Here is a 20,094-nt window from a genome sequence, read left to right on the forward strand (position 1 = left end):
TAGTGGTAAACAGCAACTGCGCTAATATTGTAGTGACGTACATAACGTGCGTATATTATTCATCTCGATTTATGTATTAGCAATGAGAAATAGCCAACCTACACTTACTCAAACGCGCTACTTAAACTTACGCACTTTACTTTATAATTACGTAAACTACTCAAATTTCAAATTACATTATCCGCCTTGTAATAACTGCACCTTACGATATACGATATACGATATCAATGTGTAGTTTGGTTTAAATTAAATATTTTCAACAGACTAGGTGTAGTTTTTACTTGTTTTGATGCAAATTTGGGCTATTTCTTGCAAAATATAATTGGGCTATTTTTGGGCTACTTTTAAAGGTAGCTCGGGCGGGTTTGCAGGCTACCTATCTCGCAACACTGCTGACAAAACACATTGACGGTGACTCGGCAAAATGCATTACTACAGCACTGACTACAGATAACAGCTTACATTAAAAAGTTGGATCACAACAATTACCGGCACCTTACAAACGACTTATTCCCAATCTCAAAAAAACTATTCGCATTATTTAGCTAACCACAATAACAATACGCAATTGACACACACTCACTCATTTCCTATACATACTATACGATGAAGTATAAACCAGACCAAAAATACGGCAAACCAGACTCTGAAAATGACCACTGCTAAGGGCTAAGGTTGTCAAAACACCAACAGTCCTTCTCGGCACTCTACTAACCAGGGCCATCTACATCTACGCACTTGAAATTTTAGATAGCAATAACTCATGATCAATGGAATATGACTTTTTTCAAATGACATTCGTATTTTTGTGGATATCGGTTGATAACATTTGAAACAGGACGAAAGTTATCAAAATTAACAAACAAATTTCAGTTTTCTCATTCCTGATTTTCCCATCCCTGCATCCATTTCCCCATTCCTTTTTTACAGATAGCCGAAAGAATTTTTGTCAATTTTGATGCTCCGTTGAGCATCGAAACTTTGCATATCACCACCTCAAAAGGCCGTTTGACTTCACATGCAAACACTTTATACTTGCCGAATGTCATCACAATATTTTCAGCATGTCTTCAAAATGCAATAGTAATTATACTATAATAACAAAAGCATGTACATGTTGAATGTACAAATAACTTGGATAAAACAATGATCATCGTTCAACTTAATTCATTATAAAAATATGAACTTCAATTTATCGAAAATTTATTTATATCAAATATGAATATCAAATTAGCTTTGAACATCAAATTATATGAATATCAAATTAGCTTTGAACTGAATGCATGGTTGAGCCAAAGAGTATTGTTAGGTGCTCGTACATGTAGATCGTCCACGTTAATAAAGTATTGAAAGACGGTTAATTGGTGTTAGGGCCGTCTGACACAGCAGAGGTCTCGTTCTGAAGATGAGACAGTTCTCGACAATTGACGGCTGACCCTTTCTCTTGTCGATACGTTTTGTGTTCAATCTCAAATGTACACAATACTTGTCATTATTTCGATTGACCAAAGTTTGTTGATAAACTATTTTGAAATTTCGTAAAACACCCTTCGTAAAATAACCTCTTAATCTGTTACGTAGACAGCCAGCAAATTTCATAGAATCGCTGTGTAAAATCTTTAAGATCATTTTGCGCAAATTATTTACTACCTACTTCAAGCAAAAATTGGACAATTCAAATCACGCTTACGTACCTCTAAAACAAAACGTACCAAAAGTTCCGTGTTACAATCAGTGATTCCACTGGAAATCGTACTTGCCAGTCTTGCTTACGAATTACAAATAATCACTTAACATACATTCATGTCATTAAAACACAAATCTTCGCTCAACTTCCGTAGGATGACAGGACATCGATGAAAGACAATGTGGCTGTATAATGGGGCTTGGTAGAAGCGTCAAAACGGATCGTGACTAAAACACCACACGAGTACATACGAGTACATACGAGTACACGAGTAACATACGAGTACATACGAGTACATACGAGTAACATACAAGTACATACGAGTAACATACGAGTACATACAGTGACATACGACTATTTTCTGGTCAACAAATGAGAAACAACACAATTTCTTCAATACATTGATATTTGCGTTTATTTTTCCTTGTATTTGTGTGGACTTTGGGGCAACCATTTGATTGATTTAAATGCTGAAAAGTATTTTACTTTCATACTACATTCATTTGTATGTTTTAGTTGAATTTGTTATAGATATTTTGTCGATGCGATTTGCCAGTATTTGAGCGCTTTTTGACACTTTCACCTAGAAATACATATTTATGAAAGCGATTATACATTCATTTTGACTCTGAAAATGACTACCGCTAAGGTTGTCGAAACGTCAGTCAACAACAACAAAACAGTCCTTCTCAGGACTATACCAACCTGGACGATCTACATTTACAAACATGTAACGATACCGGGTTCAAACCATTTACTTTATAGATAAGGATCCAAAATGCACGAATTTCACCGAATGGCTAAGTATAGTTAACTGTTTTGCCATTTAAATACTCACTCGATCTGTTTTGCAATTTTACTTCCTACACTTTTTAAAATAAAATCAACGATGAAAATCAACTTTGTTTTCTAAAAAATATTACCATATTTAAACTTAATTAAAACTATAGCTATAAACAATAAATCTTACGCTATTTCTTGAATATCAACATTTACGTAAAACGTTTACATATATAATGTACATTTATTTCATATAGCACGTTTTGGCATTATTTATACGTTGTTTATTTAATCGCTTTCATAAATATGTATTTCCTAGTTGAAAGTGTGTCAAAAAGCGCTCAAATACTGGCAAATTGCATCGACAAAATATCTGTAACAAATTCAACTAAAACATACAAATGAATGTAGTATGAAAGTAAAATACCTTTTCAGCATTTAAATCCATCAAATGGTTGCCCCAAAGTCCACACAAATACAAGGAAAAATAAACGCAAATATCAATCTATCGAAGAAATTGTGTTGTTTCTCATTTGTTGACCAGAAAATAGTCGTATGTCACTCGTATCTACTCGTATGTTACTCGTATGTACTCGTATGTACTCGTATGTACTCGTATGTACTCGTATGTACTCGTATGTACTCGTGTGGTGTTTTAGTCACGATCGTCAAAACGTCTGGGGCCGGTTGTATAAAGCTCTTAACTACTTTTTAACTACACTTTTGCAGTTAAAAGTAGTTAAATTAACCACGCAGTTAAGTCGGTTGTATAAAAAGTAGTTAGCGCTAAATGCAGTTAAAGGTAGTTAAAGTTAACTATGCTATGGAGCATAGTTAACTTTCAAACTGAGTTAAATATGGCGGCTTACCTTCTCAAAGACAATTATGGGTAGATGTTGTTGATCAACAACGTTTTACCTTGAGTTTTAATCACATATGTATCTTCCATGGCAAAGGCTTTTAGAATAAGAGCTTTATGGACAATGTACTACATTCGTCAGTGCTGTAAAACATCCCAAGTTTTTTGTTGACGAAAAACAGCCAACAATTTATCCACGTAACAAATCCTTTTTTACACAAGAGCAATTGCATTTTGTATTATCTTTCTTGCGTCCGGTAGCTCTTTGCAACTCATAAGCGAGACTCTCAATTGAGATAGAGCCACTTCTTTAAGATTAGTGCACATAACTCGCTGACATTGTCTTACAAATACGTACAATTCGTTCAATGACAAGAAAAACAAAGAATGTTATTCGAGCAATGAATCCTATAGCCTTGGATGTATCAAATATTCAAATCGCGGGTTTTTCCCTATGCATTTTGCTTGATTGAATATCATATGCATCATATAAACTCTTTGCTCTATGGAAAATAAGCTAGATTATGTTAAAACAAATAGGTACTACAGTATAAATGTTGTGCTAAATATACCAATGATAATACATATGACCTTTACAACAGTTTTAATTCATGACTACTCTTTGTGTATCAGCTGCATGAGATACAATGATTTTAGTTCCTTAAATACATAAAACATTTCATCAGCATGCATGGTGAAGGTCCATGTTGCTTGATATATGCACATTATCCATTGCATATTGTTTATTACACAAGAGAAAAATATACATGACAGTCAATTAGTGTGTTTTATTGATATTTCATCAAGTATTTCCTATGTAAAATTTTTATTTTCAATGTACATACAATCTTGCCTGCCAATAAAGATCTAGCTACTGTTTGATGACTTAAAAAGTAGAAAAAAATGAATAAAACTCCCAAGTTTTAGAGAAAGATAGGCTAATAAATCACAAAGGCATAAATAAAAGTTTCATAGCTAAGGCTCATTAACAAATATACCCAATAGTTTTTATAACTCAGTTTTTGCAAGGCAAAATTAAGAACAAAAAAGGGTTTTGTGTATAGCTGTGAATATAACATGTCACATGCAGAGAAGACAGTTGCTGGATTACATGGCTACTAACTATGATGACTCAAGGGAAATGTTTTTAATAATAATTATTCAAGCCTGAAATAAAGTTCAATACAATGCACAAATAGACTTTATAAGCTATTCGACAAAAATATTTTTGAGAATAGATTTTAAATTAAATAAGTTAAGAGGAAATATTCTATGTACCTGGGGACACTCAAAATCTATAATAAACAAAATGATATGAGTTTAACAGGATAGAAATGACAATGAAGACAAAATGAATACAATATTTATTCTATATCCCTATGTTACATTTTAATGACAGAGGAAAGATATGTCATAACAGTCATGAGATTACATTGTAACTATGATGACCTTTAAGAAATGTTTGCTAACAAGTCTATCAATAAAAAGTCTATGGCTGTCTTCTTTTGCTCATACAGTCATACCTGTGGCTAAATGTCTTGTCATAAAACAATGATTAATTTTTGGTTAACAACATTTCTTTCAATGATTAGCCAAACAATATCTTTCTCTTTTATACACTATTTCTGATAGAGTCAATGGCTTTTTAAAGCTATTCAAATACTTACCAAGATGCAAAAAGTAGGAAATAAATAGAACTCCCAAGCTTTAGACAAAAATAGGCTAATAAATCACAAGGCATGAATAAAAGTTCCATAGCTAAGGCTCATTAACAAATATACCCAATAGTTTTTATAACTCAGTTTTTGAAAGGTAGAATTAAAACAAATAAGTATTTTGTATAGCTGTGAATATAACATGTCACAAGCCGATAAAAGACAGTTGCTGGATTACATGGCTACTAACTATGATAACTCAAAGAAATGTTTTCTAATAATAAAAGTCCATCACTGTCATCTTTTACAAATATGTGTGACTTATGTCTGTACAAACACATTTCTTTCAAGCATTTTACTCAGCTGTTATAAAGAGAAACGAAACGATTTTCATGCAACTGCCCCTCAATCTCAGTTTTAAATTTCTGTAAAGCGAGGCCATTCAATTATTTAAATCTTTGCACATAGAACACAATATGAATCAATTTGAGAAGAGTTCATTGTTTCGTTTGCCCAAGTCCGTTTATATAATTGGTACATGAAAGAAAGCAGTCCTTGCCGAGACTCATATCATTCGTCAACATCGCACTGTACTACAGAGAGATAAGGGTCGATTTTCTTGAGAAAAAGTCCAAAGTATATGCTGCAATTTAATCCGGTTACCATGTCATCGTGAATCTTTTATTAAATTTCTTTTCGCTTTATCAACATCCGTAAAACGACAATAGTTTGCCATATTTTAAGATTTTTACATGCCAAGAGATTTTTTGATTTTAAAGTCATTTTATAGTTCACTTGCCCGCCATTACAAAGGATAAATTGATTAAACTTTATGTCATTTTATGTAAACAACACTCCACGTAATTTCCACGCAAGTTAACTACGCAGTTATTTATATCCGACTAACTACGTTTGTGCAACGCAGTTAAGTCGAGCAGTTAAGTTACTGGTAAGGAGTTAACTACGGTAGTTAGCGTTAACTATAGTTAAAGTTAACTACGTTTTATTTCAACCGGCTCTGTTTATCACTTTTATCGGACGCCGACAAGAATATTTCGTATTGTTTGTTTTATAATATTATACAACAAAATCTCGTCAGTTTATGAAAATATATTTATAATAAATGTACTTTTATCAAATAACAAAATTTACCAACATGTTTTCATTGCATTATATCAAATAATAAACATCATACAACTGGGTAATTTCAAATAACCAAATTTCTCGACGGGATTTCTTATTTGATAATTTCAAATAACCAATATTTAGACACTTTGTAAAGTAAAGTTGCTTTACAACTGTATGAGCACCACTTCCTAAATAGTTGTGACATTCCAAATAACTTGATAAAACATTGATTATCGAACAATTCAGCGTGATATTAACTACAACTAAACCAAATTTCATTTGATTATGCAAAGATTACAAAATATGTAAACAAAGTTTTTCTGCTTCATATTATACATATATTTTCTAGTTGATAAATCCGGCATGATATATTGAATGCAGCGATAATCTTTATAATATCATTTTAAAAGTAATTCGAATTAAAAACGCATGGAAACGATTTTGTTTTGCAGGATTTCCACTAAACTGCACTGGATTTTGGTAATAATAGGTACACGTACATGTGGGTAACCTGTGAAGTAAATAAACTATAAATGAATGAGGATTAAATGATCGTTCCAATAAAACTATATATTTATGTCAAACCTGTTCAACATTTGAAAATATTGTTTGGTTATATGTCCAAGCAATATTTTATTTATTTAGATTTCTCGCGGCGTTTAAAAAGTTTTTCCAAAGAAAACAAATAAAAATTTGATGGAAGATTACATATATGAAACTTGTTATAGTACTTCAGTGATCGCAAGTCTATCGTATTTACTGCTTATAGATTAAAATATCATAATTCACTTGATGTAAAATTGTAAATTGAAATCCACACAAATAAATCACACTTGTATGCAATATTCAAAAGCAAATTAAAGAGACAAATATACAAGTCAATTCAAAATTAATGTCTTTGTGTATTTCTAAAAATAACAACATTTTCTTATGATTATGCCACTTAAGACTCTGTGCTAATTACAAATAACTTCTGTAGTTCTGGTTGATCTTTGTAAAAGGACAGACGCATCACCGAGCTCACACAAAAAGAAAAGTAGTATATTATTTTAAATCTATGCTATACACGTGACTTTGTTCATTTTCATTGAAGGAATGTCGAATAAAATAAAAAATGGAAGAAAAAACAACACAATAAATTCTACAACAAGCAACAAACGGATAAAACGGTATATTTTGTCATCACTCGTATATCCAGTTAGCATCTAAGACTACAACAGACAGAATTTTCACTGTAGCGAAGTGTAGCGAAAGTAAGGCTAACCACGTTAGCCAAAGTTGTGGGATATGAACAACTATATGGAAAGTTGGAACGTACGTTAGGTAACCAATCCCAGCGACAGACGCCGGGCCTGGCTTCCTAGCCTCCTAACCTAACCTGGAACCCCTAGCCCCCCTAAGCCTAACCCTAACCTGCCCCTTAACTTAACCCTTACCCTAACTCTTCGCAGAAGCTTTCTTAAACTTGCAAGCGTGTACGAACCTGGCGGGGACAGTTCTGGTAGGTTAATCGACGTTACGTATGACATTACAGATGAATATTTTGTGTGTTGATTCTATAAACTATTTTAACTTAACAAACTGTAATTTGTAATGATCATTGAAAAACAATTATTAAATTTCTGGATTTTTAGTTATGTGATGCGACGTAGTAGACGTAATCTGGATCCCGCCAGTCTCTTATCCATATTTGCACTTAGCATGAACATTTGCATTCAGGCAAGAATTTATGCAATATAGCATTTTTCTAGCTTCAGCGCCTTATAATTGTAAATAATAAAGAAAAAGTAGAATTAATGGCCTATTGAACAGTTCGTCACGTTGAAAATCAAAACGATATTTTAAAGTCTACAACACAAAGTATTCCGGCGGTCACCCATCCAGTACTAACTGACAGAAATAAACTGGTTCTATGACGAAAACTTAACATTAAAAATAATCGATTTTAGCATTCAATAGTGTAAACACATGTTAAATTGTACTTTCGTAAAATGTAAGCAAAATAATAATACAACGAGGGTTGTGCACATTTGAAATGTCTAATTTTCATGTCCGCCATTAAAATCGGCCATTTGAATATTGCAATCAGCGAAGGTCTGTGACGTCATAGTCTGCACGGCAAAGCGCATTTTGAAGAGTATACTAAGTGCATAAATAGAGCAAAATGTCAAATTCATTGAGATCTAGCTCGCTCTCTGAGTCTTCAGATCAGAACAAACGCATCGATTTCTTTATCGGAATTTCTGACAGCAATTCAACGAATCTAATTCGGAAATTTTGCCATTTGTCGATATTGAACCGCTTGCTTCGCCTAGCTGAGTACGAAGCTACAGTTGCAGAAGAACGGCGGGTTGAAGACATGCAAGATCGTTTGATGCTGTGTCTGATGTTACTTCATGGTAAGATGTCATTCTTAGTGTGTTACTTTGATCTGGATCGTCTGCCGTTAGCTATGATAACTTTATGAAACATGCAATGGCAAACAATAAAAAGGTGTGAATTAAAGCCATTGTTCGTTGGATCTTGTTGTCAACCCTCAAGAGTGCTGTTGCTGCTTGGAAATAGAGAGCAATGCCGTGGTAAAATGTATCAGTTCAGAAATCGATGAAAGGAAATGCATTTTGGATCACCCTGGCTTTAACAAAGTTTGCCTGAACGGATTTTGTTCTTCAAGCAGCTTCGTTAGGTTTAAAGACCAATGGTCATCGCAATATACAGACACTTCATTTTGTATTTCCTTTAAAACCTTATAAGTATAAAGTATGTAGGTTGCCTTGAAATTTTGCTGGATATTGTTGGATACTCATCTGCGTAAATGTAGGTATATAATAATTGCAAATTGTGCTAACCTGATGCCGCTCTCTTGACGTTGTTGGTGTTTGTGATTTCTTCCAAATGGAAGGTGGACGGCACCAGGTCTAATCCGCTACCAATGGAATGGAATACGCAAAACCATCATCGAGAAGTGGTTCGAACAAATCATAAATTGAATTTCGCGCGAACTCAGTTAAAGTTTGCGCGCTTCGTCTGAACAAATTTAACAAAATCTTCTCAAGACTCGTCGTTTGGGCTTTTGTAATGAAATTCTTGTACTTCTATCAGACTTATTACCACCAGTGCACAGCGTGTGTTGAAGGCATGTTAAAAAATGAGTTATACAACCTTTTGAATCTCTATTTGTATATAGTGTTATATTGTAAACAGCCGCGAGTTAAGACTATGATTGTCACACCTTCCTTCTTGAAAATTCAAAGCATTTTAATAAAATCTTGCAAGTTTAAAGTTTATCTTTCATAACTCGGAGCAGCATGAATACATTGCGCTAAAATTTCGACAGAAGAGATTTTTACATACGCTATTAATCTATGAAAAAAAAAGAGAGGCAAAGTTTTCACAATGTATACCGCTTTAAGCAGACACCGAACGTCAGATTCATTAGGTGCTTCCGCCAGGTATGGTCGTAGACATCAGCACATTATTTTTATGGTTAATAAACCTGGTACATTTATGGATTAAAAGTTTAGAAAGTTAGGTCACAGAATAGAGGCTGCATCTATTCTGTGGTTGGGCAAGAACTAAGAGTGCCACAACACTGATTACAATGGTCCTCGGTACTCAAGTTTTATGATTCATATGAACGATGCAATTCATTATTTATATCATTTTAGAGAAGTGATTTTTGTATTACAGTGGTATGTAATGTCAACGGTATTTATTTAAAGTTTACTATTTGTGCTGAGGATGACTATCGGTCAAACAAAATTTAAAATCAACATGAATTGTTTAAACTTGATACTTTAATTTATAACATCAGTTATGTCCATTTTTATCAGTTTAACTATCATGTTTACCCATATGACATTGTCACCTGTGCTTCAAAGTAGTCGTTAGGGGCTTCGTCTCAATTTGGCATTTATTTATAAAGGGCTTCTTATTGTTTTGTCACTTTGTGCTTATTTTTAAATCAACTGATCAATTTTAGCAAAGGCTAAGTTGTTCTTGTTTTAAACTGTACTACAATTCTGAAGTTAATTTTGATGACCGTATAGTTAGAAATTTTGTCACTTTTCTCATAAAAAAACGCAAGCATCTTACAATATCTCTGCTTCTCTTTCAATGACTATTATTTCTTTCATTTGTTATTTCCATCTTAAATTTGCATCAATGCTTATTACATTATGATAAGCTTATAGCAACAAAACTACTGCTAGAATCAAGGAACATATTAACAGCGTAACTCAGGACAGAATTTGGAAACATTTTTTGTACTCATATATTTAAATTGACGAACAAATGCTGCTGAAGTCATGTAAATCACACCCTATAAAACTTGATACCTTAATACAAATTCAGATCTTAAAATTTATACTGTTCCATTGTAATGATGAATTGATTGATTTATTATTTCAAAACTTTTACAACGCGGAACATAAACCAGGATCGGCAAAGGACCAAATCATCTGCAGGACTAGTTCCTTTGATTCCAAGGTTAATGATAACTTACCGCTTGCCATTACTGTATAAAAGCATATCAGGTCCACCTTCTTTGGATCTTTATACTTTTTGCACAAAAAACCATCATTTGGCGTCCTTAATTCTTTCGGAGATAGATAAAACGAGCTTGAGCTCTAAAAATTAAAAGCAGTGTCAATTCTTTTTACCATTTTATCAAATTTTTTAGTCATAGCTATAATTTTCCTTCCTTTTACTACACCTTTGAAAGTCCAAGGAATTTTCTCAATTAACTTTATTTTGTTTCTGATTGTGGCCATTAGGGGGAAGTTAGGTTGGTGATCGTGTATATTGAAATATTCTGTTGTTACTACTGCCTCTTTGAAAGTGATTTGAAACAAATAAATATTTATAGTTAACTGCATGTACTAGTTGAAATTTAACGATTCCACTTTAATCAGGAGCAAATCAACCAAACGTAGTAAATACCTTTGTATTGGAAACTACAAGATATAATGATTAGAGTCATAATTTGTGTTTTCCATCAAAGTCTGTCCAAGCTGTCAGTACGAGTAAATGCTTCTAGTGGACTTAATATAAAACATATAATAAACAAAATTTTTGCAAACCAACAACGAAAGCATTCCATAATTTTTTGTTCAATGTCAGCTTTCTAAAATATTTCAATTTGACGTAGAAACTCGAACAAAACTCAGCCTCATCCAGTCGCATCCTGGAACAATGCTGCTTTAATTTCTAAATGATCTCGTTTATTCTTCTGAAAATACCCAAAATTTTAAGACAATTTTATTTACAATATAAATATTTAAATGTAAAAGTCACTTCTTACGATATTGAGATCATTGAACAAAAAGTGTTTTCATTACCACAGGAAGTCTATTTTCCTCTTTCACTTAAACATTTTGGTCATTCAAAAAGAGATAACTTCCAAAGCTGCATAACTGTGACGAAATTTGTCTTGAGAAGGACTTTCAGTATTTTAAAAAATCTCATTTCATTCATATGGAGGACTTAAAATTTGAGAGGTTTTTGTAAGACTTGAAATTTCTTTATACACTTCTATTAAAGTCTTCAAGCTACCCATTCCTTTGCATGAATTTTGCCAACTATTTTGTTCAAAACTTAGAGGAACGGACTGTTGCTCTCTTGTAACAAGCCCTCCACACATATAAGATTGAATGCAAAACACAAACCATGCTATAAGTTCTTGTTTACCGTATAATATCAATTACACGTTTACGGAAGTGTTATAATCATATTATATTCTAAGTATGTATAATATGCTTTAAGTGCGTTCGTATAGCTTAAGCACTCTCGGAATTGTTTAAAGAGCGTCTTAATAAGACGTATTCTTCTAGTTAGTAACCTACACAATGCTCAAAAGTAAAAACTTAAGCACTCGGGAGAAGTGTATAGTTATACAAATTGTATTATTTATATTATATAAATATGATTTATATTTAGCTCTGCTAACATGTATTGAGTAATCTACAACTGAAGTATCAAAATCTAAGCTTCAATAATTATATTTTTTACGCATAACGGATTATGGTTATGAAGTCTGTCCATGACTCCATGCACAAATTAATAATCACTGCGTTGTACAATATACAGGTAGCATTTTATTTCAAACAGCTTAATTATGCACAGGACTTTCTCTTCACAGAACTGCAATTTTTAATTCTCATTCCTATTTTCGCAGAGTTTCTAACCAAAAATTTTGCAATATTTGAAGTATTTGTAAAAAGCAAAAATGGAATATTGTACCTTTTTCACAGCAAAAATTTTGCCATCCTTTTCATCTAAACAGTACGTCTCTTCATTTTTTGCAAACAGCAGGTTGTAAAAATCTGCCTCGTGCTTATCCTTAGCTTTTGCAAAATTTATCAATGCTTCAGCTAAGAAAAAAGATTGTACATTAAATTGCTACAGCACGAATCCAGAGTATCAGCTTAATGATAAGATAGTAAATTGCATGTATCACACATAAATATTGCACGTTAATGATAACCAGCCCAAGTGAAATTTTCCAACACCTGAAGTTAAGCTGATGAGAATCTTTCTTCGCATTCATAAATGCTGTCCAAAATAGCATTAACAAAGCATTGAAGCTTAACACAACAAATTCGAACCACATACAAGCTGCACCATACACTTTAACATATCGTTTTTAGAAACTTTGTCAAACCTCGTTACTATTTGACTTTTTCTTAACCGGCTTTTACCGGCGTCACTAATTGTACAAACTGTTATTTGTAGATACGACGTCATAATTACAGATATCGAGAATGATTTGCAATTAATTGACCAATCACAACCGACATTGTTTACATAGTGAGTATAATAATACTAATTGGCTTGTATGATCGTGTGCATTTTTTAAGCAAATAAACACATGTAAATTTATCGTGCAAATGTTTTTTATACTGTTTGCAATTTACTAATTACTTTTTCCCAAGGCTTCAAAAATGTATATGCTTTATTAACAGCATTTTCTGGTTGGGAAAAATCATTGCATACCTCTTATTACAAGATCATTAATAAGTTTGTAAATTCTACAATTATTCATGTTAAAAAAAGTTTTGGTGTCATTTCTTCCTAGGAAATTTGAACTTCTCTGATGATTCAAAATACAATGAAAATTTACCACAAACTTTCCAATAAAGTAAATCGTCTGAACCCGCGAGTACCGTCAATAGCAAAAATAAAGCAAGGAAAAACAGGTTAAAATTGGCAATCTCAAAATTCATTAGTCCTTTTTGAGATTTATACAATTGAACATGACCTATTGTTTTAGCACTTGAGAATTTGGTGCTCTTAAAATAACTATTTGTTACACACCATGCCTATTTTATAATAAGTCAGGTATTCCTTTGAATGATAAATATCAATCAACGGTGCATGTTTTATGTTTCTACAAATTTACATTGGTAATAACATGAAAAAAGTGTCTACTAGATTGATTTATGTGAAGCTAATGTAAATGCCGTGACAATACCAAGAAAAAATATACCTTCAGATCCTCCATTTGCTTTTACTTTACCTATGGAGACTGCAATGCAAAAGATATCAATCAGGCAGAAACATATCAAGTGCAAAACGTTAAGGGGAGGGGGTAGTAAATATTCATATATTCCATTATAAAAATTTCACATTTAATTTCATATATGAAACGGGAATTTCAATATGAAATAGACAGGGTGGTTATTCCAAGTGGGTATATCAACTTTCTAATGAAAGCCGTCGTCTATAGTTTGTCAGTGCTGTAGGTAATGCATTTTGCCGAGTCCCAGTTAATGTTGTGTGTTGTCAGTTGGTGATGTTCCGCAATGTGATTAGTTTTGTCTTCTTTCTTTGTAGCTCGTTTGTGTTCAGTAAGTCTTATGTTTAAGTTCCTGCCAGTTTCCCCGATATAGGAGGCAGTCGGAACAGTTTATTTTCTAAACTGCACCTTGTCGTTCGTTGTTGTTCTTCGTCCTTGATGTTCGTAAGTACTTGTCGTAGCGTTGTGATTGGTTTATGTGGGACACGTATGTTGTATGGTCGTTAATTACGCGAGATACAGTCTCAGACGTACCTCTGATATAAGTTACCGTTGCTGCTGTTTTGAGTTGTTTGTTTCGTTCGTTTTATTGTGCTTGTAAGTGTTGCGTTTGATAAAGTCAGAGTTATAGTTGTTTTTATTTGGCATATACATTATCAAAAGCACGCATGCGGTTTTCAAATTTGATAAAATGAACCAATGGTGGTTATCAGAGCTCCAGCCTCGCATTCAAAGTTTAGTCTTATTTAGCCATCTTTTTAACATTCGTGAATGAAAGTCCAGCGGGGCACTTTTCACTCATAATTTCTTTGAAGGAGAATAAAGTTTTAGAACTATTGAAGTGCAAGAATAAGGATTCACTCAGTAAGTTCAAGAGGAAGTTCAGTGGTTTGTTAAAATTCTTAAGCCAAAACGACAACTTAGTAAGTTTTCGTCAAGATTTTAAAGAGAAACAAACTGCTAGCTGTAGAAACTGCCAGGATGGCAGTTATTCAATACACGAATATCCTCTAACTGGTAAACAAAATACCTTTTTCGGGAGGGGGATAACAGATTTGATAAAATAATGATAAAAATATTTTCATACCATTCTTTTTCACAGATAAACTAAGGCAACTTCCTCCTTTATTACTGTTGTAGGACCACAATCGGTGTTTGCCTTCTTCAAAAATTATCATACGTGTGGAATCATCCATAGGAAATTTGTGTAAACTGTGCATTAGGTTCTTCCATTTATTTTTTCGTTTTTGTTTTTATTATATTCGAACCATACATTTAAATACTTTGTTATTGACGCCTTAAATCCACATAAATATTATATTTTCGTCACACGAGCACTGTCACAATAGCGGATATACGGCTTAACTGCTTAAAATATTGTGGAATATTGTAGCCAGTAAGGAATGTTGACAGACAAGGAAGGTAAAGGTTAGATTCCTTATTTTTTAAACAACCAAATTACAACCTCATGGAAATCATTCAATGAATCAATTTTGATGAACTTCAACTAATGATGTGAAACATTCGTACATAAAATTGAGGAAAGATTCAATCGCAGCGAAATTTTGTATCTTTTCATGGAAACAAAGACGAGCCAAGATTATAATGACAGACTATTTTAATATTCTACGACTTTTTGCATGTTTGTTTTATTGTTACACTTTTTTTTCATTGCTTTCCTATTACAAATATACGGTAGCCCACAAGGGACATGCAACTTACATAAGTCTGTTGCTGCAAATTAAGTCGGTTGCTGCAAGTTAAGTCTGTTGCTGCAAATTAAGTCGGTTGCTGCAAGTTAAGTCTGTTGCTGCAAGTTAAGTCTGTTGCTGCAAATTAAATCTGTTGCTGCAAATTAAGTCGGTTGCTGCAAGTTACGTCTGTTGCTGCAAGTTAAGTCTGTTGCTGCAAATTAAGTCGGTTGCTGCAAAATAAATGTACTTTAGCAAATATATCATGAAGTATTACCATAACTAAGTTAAAGTTGAATCATTGAATAAGTAAAGAACATCAACATCCAAAAGCGTTTTAATATTATTTGCACCTTAAACAGTGATGCACACCTTACTACGTCTACCCCGCCACAAGGCTTAAACAAAGCTCATTCGGGCGAGAAAAGGTATTGACATTTACGGAATACAAAAGCGAAAGTGCGAGTAGATCTTCGTTTTTATCAAAATCAAAGAAGAGTGTGGATAGAAACATGTGATACAAATAGGTTTAATGAAATATGATGGAAAGACAAAGAAACTCAAAGCCAGCTCGTGGCCGTTTAGCGCTTGAAATCTCAGCCAGTGCTTCATCATCAGTAATTTTAAATGCAGCATTTGAAAAGTATAGTGCTTTTGAGCGGTCATTTGTCAAAGATTGTGAGTATGCACTCCTTTACCCTGATGGTTCTGAAGTTGTTAATATTCCTGGAACTTCGGATCCATTTGTCTTGAGTCAGTACAAAAAGGCTTCAGGAAAATCCTACTCAAGGATAACAATGTTCATGGCGACAAGAAAAGATGTTCTTTTTGATTCTTTGCCTAAGGCAGAAGACTTTACATCAGACACTGACTCTGACGATTCTTTTGAATGAAGGGGCTTGTAGGTATGGAAACAGTAGCACTTCATGTTTCATCAATACATCATTTGACAACAATAAAGAAACTTGTTTTATTGACTTATCAAAGGATTCTTTTAATCATTCTACCAATACATCTGCAATAATGAATAATCCTACATTTGATGAATCATCCAAACAAGGCTTAACTTTTCCTGCACAAATAGACAATGGATTGGCATCTACTCCTTCATTTGATGACTTTTCTAAACCTGACATAAACTTGCATGCGGAAGCAGATGATGGATTGGCATCAGCAGCTACTAGTTCAGCTATACAGTGTCCAATATGCTTCTTGCCATTTTCAGTGAAAGATATTGCTGAACATGCTGACATATGTAATAGCTGGTTACTTGATGACACTTCTCATAAGAAAGACACAGTACTTAGCAATATTGAGAGCTCTGTAAAAGATGTTTTTGAGCTATCATTATTATCAGAAAAACAAGCACACAAAAGTCCAGAGGAGATAAAATCTGTGTTGAAAGAGTCTATAAAACTTATGAATAATAATATTTTGAAGCAAGACAGAGTCAGAATAAATGTTCGAAGAAAGTTTCTATGGATCGACTTTAAACAAGCACGTCTTACAAAGATCAAACCTGATGACAACTTAAAGGTTGTGTTTATTGGCGAATGTGCCATTGATGATGGAGGACCAAAAAGAGAGTTCTTCACAGGTAAACTTGATGTTTTTTCATATTTAACCTCCACAATCACTGTAAAAACAGTGGTGTTTAAAATTATTTATGTTCATTAATGTTGCTTTTGTAGAATTGTTAGAAGCAGGAAAAAGGAAGTTAATGTCTCGTGGATTTCCCAATGATTCCACCATGGCACTGATGGCTAATGACTTCCGACTACTTGGTGAGGCTATGGTTATGTCTGTCATACAGGGTGGTCCAGCTCCAAATTTCTTAAATGAAAGTATATTCCAATATATTGCAAAGCAAGATTTATCTGCAGAAAATTGTCAAAATGAGGCATTTAAATCAGCAGCTATTAAGGTATGAAGTATTTTAGAAGATGACCTAACCTTATTGATCTTTTTCATTCTTATGTTTATTTTTATTGCATAAAGTTTAGTTTTATGTTCTGTATTAGAGAAAGTGAAATTGCTCTTTTTTGTATTTTAGTTATCATCCTGTATAACAGATGATGTATTTCATGAAACCATATTGGCAGATGAGATATTAGATGTTTTGCAGAATGTTGGATACACCGGTGTGCCTCAAAAAGAAAGCATCAAATCATCCAAAGACATAGTGCAGTATGTGTAATTTTTTATTCTGCTAATATTTTTATATAAAATTGCTTTTAAAAGTACTTCATCTTAGTATTAATGTATCAATATACTTTCAATTGGCATCGTGTAAAAATCAAAGTAACCTTCATTCTCACACACCTGGGATGGCTGCTGGCAAACACTCCTGCTACATAATCATAGCATGATAGTCATAACTACATCAGGAGTTTAAAATGACGAATTTTTGCAAAATTGTTTACTCTCACTCTTGCATAAATGGGTTGCTAGCTTAGTGTGTGCTGCTCACTTAGAGGAAAATAACCCCTTTTTATTTGCCTCTGCTCACATGCATTAATTGCTTTTGATTTGTTCTTTTTCACTAGATCTATTTGTATAAAAGATCAAATCTCTAACAGCGTAGCCCAGCTGCAACAACTTCAAGAAGGCTTGTCTAACTGTAATCTTCTTGACGCTATAAGAAAACAGCCACATGTATGGAAGGCAGTGTTTGTGCCAAGTGATATTTTCAAGTTTACTGCTGATGAGTTTCTTGACCATCTGCAACCTCAATATAGTAGCTCTCAAGCTTTGAAGATGAAGGAAGTGGATACCTTTAAATTCTTCAATGATGTAATACAAAAGTTTGAAGATGGTAAGGATACTAATATAAGCACATTAATTCTATACAATAAGGCTTACATAAACAGTGCAGGAACACAATATGTATAGTGCACATATAAATTGTATTCTAGAGTAAAAATAAGATATTCTACAGCATGTTTCATCCGTGCAGAAGTTGCTAAGCTTAAAGGATAACAAAATAAGTTTAATGGTGATGTGATAGATAGATCCATGTTTTGAAGACAAAATTTACCAAATTCGGAGTGCATCGATCTACGCTTTCATTACCAAAACTCTGCAACACAACAATCAGCTCATTAACAAATGAAGTTGCACTGTTATATGTGCGGTGCAATTTTATTTCAACATCTACAGCGTGTGTTATAAGCTATGTTTTTGCCGCTGAGGCATTTCAGGTTTGCAAAATTTAACTATGACAGATTTCCTGCAATGGTGCAGTGGCTCCAAGGAAGTACCGCCGTTAGGTTTTCCCAATAAGTTCAATGTTGCTTTCATCCATGGTTGCAAAGATTGCTGCAAATGTAGACCATCTACGTCAACATGTGACTTGCTGGTGAAGTTACCTGTTCATATAGCTTCGGAATGTGAAATGGAAGAATTAATGGTTTCTGCCATTGGGGATTCGTGTGATTTTGGACTTATCTGAAAAGCAGATCTGACAATTGAAACTAATACTTTAATCGACTTGATCATTGCGAAATAGTTTTGTTGATGTTATGGTTATTCGCTTACACTCTATTGTAAGTAAACAACATTTACAGGAAAAGTCAAACGTCGTGCCTGGTTTGTCCATGACGTGAAACTCATGTGTTTTTTGTCAATTTTCCCGTTAACATTTAATCCTTATCATTAGCAGCTTCTACTAAGCATTGAAATAGTGCTAATGCTTCAGTTGCATTATTTGGAAGACGTAGTCCTTTTATTTCCATTACATGTTCGAAATACTCTTTGTAGTCATTTAGTCCTTCTTCCATCTCACATTCTTCCTCCATTTCGTTAATTTTGTCTGTTGGCACTTGGACAATGTAGTCAGCTCCACCAGTTAATTCTGGTAAAAAGTAAAGAAGATTTGGCACACCAGGTATAGTATCATATCGCGAACGTCGGATATAGTGAGTGTTCCAGTGGTCAATTATATCATTGAGTTCATTTTGTAGCACAGATTGGAAACAAAACCAGAGGCACTCCATGTGAATTAAGTTTCCAAGAAGAACAACCCCATCGTGAACTAGACCTTTAAAAAAATTAATCCACCAGTTGCTTCGACTACGACGAAAGTACGACCACCAATTTTCTATCCTCTGGTTTGCGTGAGAAGAACCATAGCGATGAGCATTCTCTCCTGCCAAGTCATCTGTCCCATTATCTCTAAAATAACATTGCATTGAAGCCGTAATCCATTCTCTGTGCCACAGTCACTCCATAATAGAAGTGGACATCCGAGGTTTTCTTTTACACTTTTAAGAAAAAGATTTGCAGGCACTTTTGGGTCGTTGTTGGATTTTACCACTTCAAGCCAAATTATCCGTCGGCTGTAACCATCTATAGCCCCATGAATAGGGAATCCATAGGGCTTTAATTTGTCATAGCCTGTAACAATTAGCAATGGTGTGATTAATATGAAATAAAACATGTTATGTTTTATAACCAATCAAAACAGGCAAACCAAATAAATCAACGTAGCCATCTTTTGTACTTTAGTAAATTTCAATTTTCCTACCGTCCATGTGCCAGCCAAAGTTTGGACCGTATGATCGATATACTCGTCGTTGGAGACAGTGAGTTTTCCTTTGCTGGACACCTTGTGGATCAATTTCCTCATTATTAATGCCACTTTTTTACGTGAAACGTGTACGTGGAATCGACGACGCAGGGTATGCCAGATTGTTCGATATCCTGACAAGCTTCCAGCATCATTTATTAGCTGACGAATAGTTTCTTTTAGCCTATCGTCATCAATACAATCATCATTT

General features: G+C 33.7%; 1 protein-coding gene across 1 annotated transcript in view; it reads right to left on the minus strand.

Moving 5' to 3' along the window:
- Positions 1 to 20,094, minus strand: part of LOC124455484 — a 32,551-nt gene that overhangs the window by 9,018 nt on the left and 3,439 nt on the right. The window contains exons 2-4 of the mRNA XM_047006122.1: positions 14,713 to 14,837; positions 13,596 to 13,634; positions 12,350 to 12,480 (exon numbers count right to left, since the gene is read on the minus strand). Coding sequence (XP_046862078.1) covers positions 12,350 to 12,480; positions 13,596 to 13,634; positions 14,713 to 14,821 — 279 coding nt within the window. The 5' untranslated portion in view covers positions 14,822 to 14,837. The remainder of the gene's footprint in view (positions 1 to 12,349; positions 12,481 to 13,595; positions 13,635 to 14,712; positions 14,838 to 20,094) is intronic.

Source organism: Xenia sp. Carnegie-2017, unplaced genomic scaffold (assembly GCF_021976095.1).
Source record: "Xenia sp. Carnegie-2017 unplaced genomic scaffold, XeniaSp_v1 HiC_scaffold_4, whole genome shotgun sequence".
Classification (NCBI taxonomy): Eukaryota; Metazoa; Cnidaria; class Anthozoa; order Malacalcyonacea; family Xeniidae; genus Xenia; species Xenia sp. Carnegie-2017.